Source organism: Sphaeroforma arctica, assembly GCF_001186125.1.
Source record: "Sphaeroforma arctica JP610 unplaced genomic scaffold supercont1.2640, whole genome shotgun sequence".
NCBI classification, from domain to species: domain Eukaryota; class Ichthyosporea; order Ichthyophonida; genus Sphaeroforma; species Sphaeroforma arctica.
Window position 1 is genome coordinate 1 of NW_014037918.1, and position 5,434 is coordinate 5,434.

The window sequence follows — 5,434 nt, forward strand, 5'->3', positions numbered from 1 at the left end:
ATACATATACATATACATATACATATACATATACATATACATATACATATACATATACATATACATATACATATACATATACATATACATATACATATACATATACATATACATATACATATACATATACATATACATATACATATACACATACATATACATATACATATACATGAATATATAAATATACATATACATATTCATATACATATACGTATTCATGTATATATACGTATTCATGCATATACATGTACATATAAACATTTATATAAAAATGAACATTATATCAGCTATCCAATACCTGAGCGGAATATCAAGTCCAGCAGATCACTGAGGTCTGCTGTAATTGCTGAGCGCATGGACTTCGCGAGCGATGAGATGCATTTGAACACAGCGACGTGGTGCTGATTGGGGGACCCAGATTTGGATCTGGAGGTGAGGAAATGGAAGTATATAGGGTTTAGGGTTTAGGATTTAGGGTTTAAGGTTGAATGAAAGTTTAAATAGATCACTAACTAAGAAATTGAAGATCCAGTTGAATATAGCCATGCGGTGCGTCAAATCTATAGTTTGTGTGGAGTAATGGAGTATTGGTTATATAAATAGAACAGTAGATGGGAGAAATCAGGGCAATAGCACATCTACTAGGTGAGCGATGAGATGCAGGTATACACAGCACAGCCATGTGATACTGAAGGAATAAAGACAAAAATAGAACAGTAGGTATAGAACAATAGGTATAGAACAGTAGGTATATAACAGTAGCTATAAAACAAGGTATGGAACAGTAGGTATAAAACAGTAGGTATAGAACAGTAGGTATAGAACAGTAGGTATAAAACCAGTAAGTATAAAACAGTAAGTATAAAACAGTAGATATGAGAGCGTGGCATATTAGCCCAAGGACTTGGGGAGCGATGAGAAGCTTCTGAGTACATCTATGTGGGCCTGTCCGTGGCAACTGAACGAAGCTATAAAAAAAAAGTTTACAGTTGACGTACGGCACAGGTACTGCATACGCAAAACCACGTACTCTACGCACGGACATACAAGCCTACATACATATATATATACAAACGCATAAACAATCACATAATTGCATACACGCATAACGTAGTATACATACCTATATACACGCATAACATAGTATACATACCTACATACACGCATAACATAGTATACATACCTACATACATACATGCATACATAGTATATATACCTACATACATACGCGCATGCATAGTATATATACCTACATACATACACGCATACATAGTATACATACCTTCATGCATACACGCATACATAGTATATATACTTACATACATACACGCATACATACTATATACTCCTACATACACACACGCATACATACTATATACTACTACATACATACACGCATACATACTATATACTCCTACATACATACACGCATACATACTATGTACTCCTACGTAAATAGACGGAAACGCAATATACATACCTACATACACGCATACATAGTATAAATAGTTACATACACCCATGCATAGTATACTTACATACACTCACCCATGCATAGTATATATACCTCAATGCACCCATACAATGTATATATACCTACATACACCCATACATAGTACACATACCTACATACACCCATACATAGTACACATACCTACATACATCCATACATAGTAAACATACCTACATACACCCATTCATAGTACACATACCTACATACACCCATACATAGTACACATACCTACATACATCCATACAGAGTACACATACCTACATACACCCATACATAGTACACATACCTACATACACCCATACATAGTAGACATACCTACATACACCCATACATAGTACACATACCTACATACACCCATACATAGTACACATACCTACATACACCCAAACATAGTACACATACTTACATACACCCATATATGATTTTCGTACCTATTGCGAGCCAGAAAGGTTTCTCGCATGTCTGCGATCACAAACTTGACATAGTCTTTGAAGGCTGGTCCCACAACCTCTGCCAGTTTGCCAATCGATTCAAACGCCGCCGACCGCTCGCGATCCCGATGCAACATCTTCTGTAGATGACTTACGCACAGTGGTAGGTAACTGTGCAGAGGACAAACAAGGAGCGGATAAGTAACATTCAGAGGAGACAATGGAAACTTGCAAATACGTGAAATTAATATGAAGGAAAGGTCAACAGTAGATGGGAAGTCAACTGCAGATGGGAAAATAAGTAGAATTTAGATGAGAAAATAAGTGAAATATAGATGGGAATATAAGTGAACTATAGATGGGAAAATAAGTGAAATGTAGATGGGAAAATAAGTGAAATATAGATGGGAAAATAAGTGAAATGTAGATGGGACAAGGATCGTGAGGCCTGAGGGGAGTATTGGACAGGCGGTGTCATAACCTCTGCCGATGGCTTGCGCCGTATAGCAAGGGACTGTGTATAAGTGTGTGGATGATATTATTAATTTCCATTTGGGTAAATTTTATGTGTCTACATACACATCAAGCTTCGTATTCGTTGGAGATGTTCTGGGGGAAATGAGATTTGTGGATAAACATGTAGTGAGAAAACATGTGCGATAGCAACAGCGCAATAGCGACAATCAGGAGGGTTGGTACGGCGTAGCTTGGTTAGTAGTTATATGTTATACGTTCTTCACATGCCACACACAGTGGTTAGTCACTACTGAGCCAATATAAACCACTGACTGGGCAAGCACGGGCTGAGTTGCGCACGCTAGTGTGAGGACGTCTCAGCAACACGTGCTGCCGAAGACTCACAAAGAAACTAAAACCCTATAACCCTAAAACCCTATTAAAAAAACCCACACACAACGGCACACAATTGTAACTGTGGGGATGGCACGCCTCAATCTCATTGAGAGTGCCACGAACAACACCTGCGCAACATGCACGGATCAGTGTACACACATGAACTAAGACATAAAAAGAGAGCACAACACCTGCGCCACCTGCACAGATCAATGTACACACATGAACTAAGACATAAAAAGAGAGCACAGCACCTGCGCAACCTGCACGGATCAGTGTACACACATGAACTAAGACATAAAAAGAGAGCACAACACCTGCGCAACATGCACGGATCACAGTACACATAGGAACTAAGACATAAAAAGAGAGCACAACACCTGCGCAACATGCACAGATCACAGTACACACATGAACTAAGACACAAAAAGAGAGCACAACACCTGCGCAACCTGCACAGATCAGTGTACACACATGAACTAAGACATAAAATGAGAGCACAACACCTGCGCAACATGCACGGATCACAGTATACATATGAACTAAGACAACAGAACAGGGGACAACGCACCGAGACATGAATCACCATGTGCGTAGAGAGGGTCCTGGTGAGCAATGCATACAGCTGAATAAGCTCACCTATACACTTGAAAAAGCTCACCTATACACTCGAATAAGATCACCTATACACTTGAATAAGCTCACCTATACACTTGAATACGCGTGCACATACACTTGAATACGCGTGTCCATACACTTGAATACGCGTGCACATACACTTGAATGCACGTGCACATACACTTGAATACGCGTGCACATACACTTGAATACGCGTGCACATACACTTGAATACGCGTGCACATACACTTGAATACGCGTGCACATACACTTGAATACGCGTGCACATACTCGGGTACGAAGACGGCTCGGCACACATCGTCTCTGAATTTGGCAACGACGGACATCAGTTTCATGACCTCGTGTTGGATGTATTCGTTGCGATGGTTCTGGAATTTGAAGATAGTCTGACACGCCTCTTGATATCTGCAAATGAGAAAGAGTCAGAGGAATGAATGGAGGGATGTCGTGGTATGAGTCATCGTCTCTGAGCTACATACCTGGTGTCTGTAAACAAGCACAAATCGGGCTACAGTATGTATGTATGTATACATGTATGTATGTATGTATATATATATGTATGTATGAATGTATATATGTATGTATTATACACCATGTGCTCGTATCACTAACTATGCTCCACCCCGTGTGGTGTAATAAGTCCTAACACCGTCGGTCAGCTGCGTGCGTGAGAGTAGGGATATGCGAGGTATTGTTTATACTCCAATTGCTCGACATGCGACAGACGAGTCGTGTTTCAACTACCTCATAAGTCAAATAGCGGGGAAGTGGCTACAGCCCCAGACCGCCACAAAGGATCCATAGCGTTTATTGGTACTGAGGTGATGGCTAGTTGTACAGTGACAGCGTAGACTGATCACAGGCTGTGATACGTAGACACGCCTGGGCTATAGTAACGGGTGCACACACAGCCTATCTCTCACTACCAGCACAAGGACGTGTCTTCTAGTGCCCATACGTAACGTATATAGCATACATGGAATAACCCATGGCAACTGAACAACTGACACTATACATGTACAAGATTGGTACTGAAACGACAAACGAAAAATACCTGACACCTAAGGCGGTCTATTGGGACTGGGTCACAAAACATACCTTGGAGGTTCCATGAATGTACCGGTGTGTTGGAACATCTCGCCAAGCATCAACAAAGACCCGTGGATGACATGGTCCTGTGCGCACGAGTATGTATTATAGTAACAGACAATCAAAGAAGTATGTAGGTTGCAACGTAGCTGTGTGTATAAGTGTGTAGCCGACAACAGCCAAAGCGAGGGCATGCATGTTATTTGGCAATGTACGGGTACGATTTAAGTAGTAGCCCATCAGAGAAGCACATGTGAGAATAGCACGTTATGCACAAGCATGTGACTAGTAACAGCCAACTAAAGAGGCGCATGAGCAATCTACCGTCTTGTGCGTATCTACAAGTATATGTAGCCTAGCAACCACCCAAAGAGATGACATATGCACACGGGGCAAATAATCATGTATATAGTCCAAAGAAGGCATACCCTTGGCTAATCAGGTGTCAATGACGAGCACACGGGGGTGATGTTTATGGATATAATACAATAAAGGCATACAATTATTGATTAATAAGGTATTAATTAAGTCGGATTGATATAAGCTTATTCGCAGCTATCTCTATGTAGGTTGCACCTACACACGCACAGTGAGCTACATTTTTACACTCACCTTCGTGGGTTTTCTGAGACCTTCCATAGCAACAGTGTAGATTTTTGCGTTAGTCTGAGAACGCCCCTGCAGACCCCTTTGTGAGCACACTGAATTGTAAAAAAACAAAATAATTATAAATAGACGCTAAAAAAATATTTGTATGTAATGAAATGTAAAAGACACTACTTTCATGCGAAGTTATTTATATATGTATACTTGTATGTATTTATATATGCATGTGGGTGTGTGCATATATATATATATATATATATATATATAATATTTGTATATATGAAAATATATGTATGAATAG

The 5,434-nt window shown here is 39.9% G+C and overlaps 1 protein-coding gene across 1 annotated transcript; it reads right to left on the reverse strand.

Annotated features, from left to right (window-relative positions):
• Positions 1-4,536: 4,536 nt before the first annotated feature.
• Positions 4,537-5,228, reverse strand: SARC_12838 (hypothetical protein; the record flags this gene model as incomplete). Its single annotated transcript, XM_014293048.1, has 2 exons — positions 4,537-4,613; positions 5,140-5,228. Coding segments are annotated over 2 exons (166 nt in total), but the record flags the coding sequence as incomplete, so codon positions are not given.
• Between the last annotated feature and the right edge of the window lie 206 nt (positions 5,229-5,434).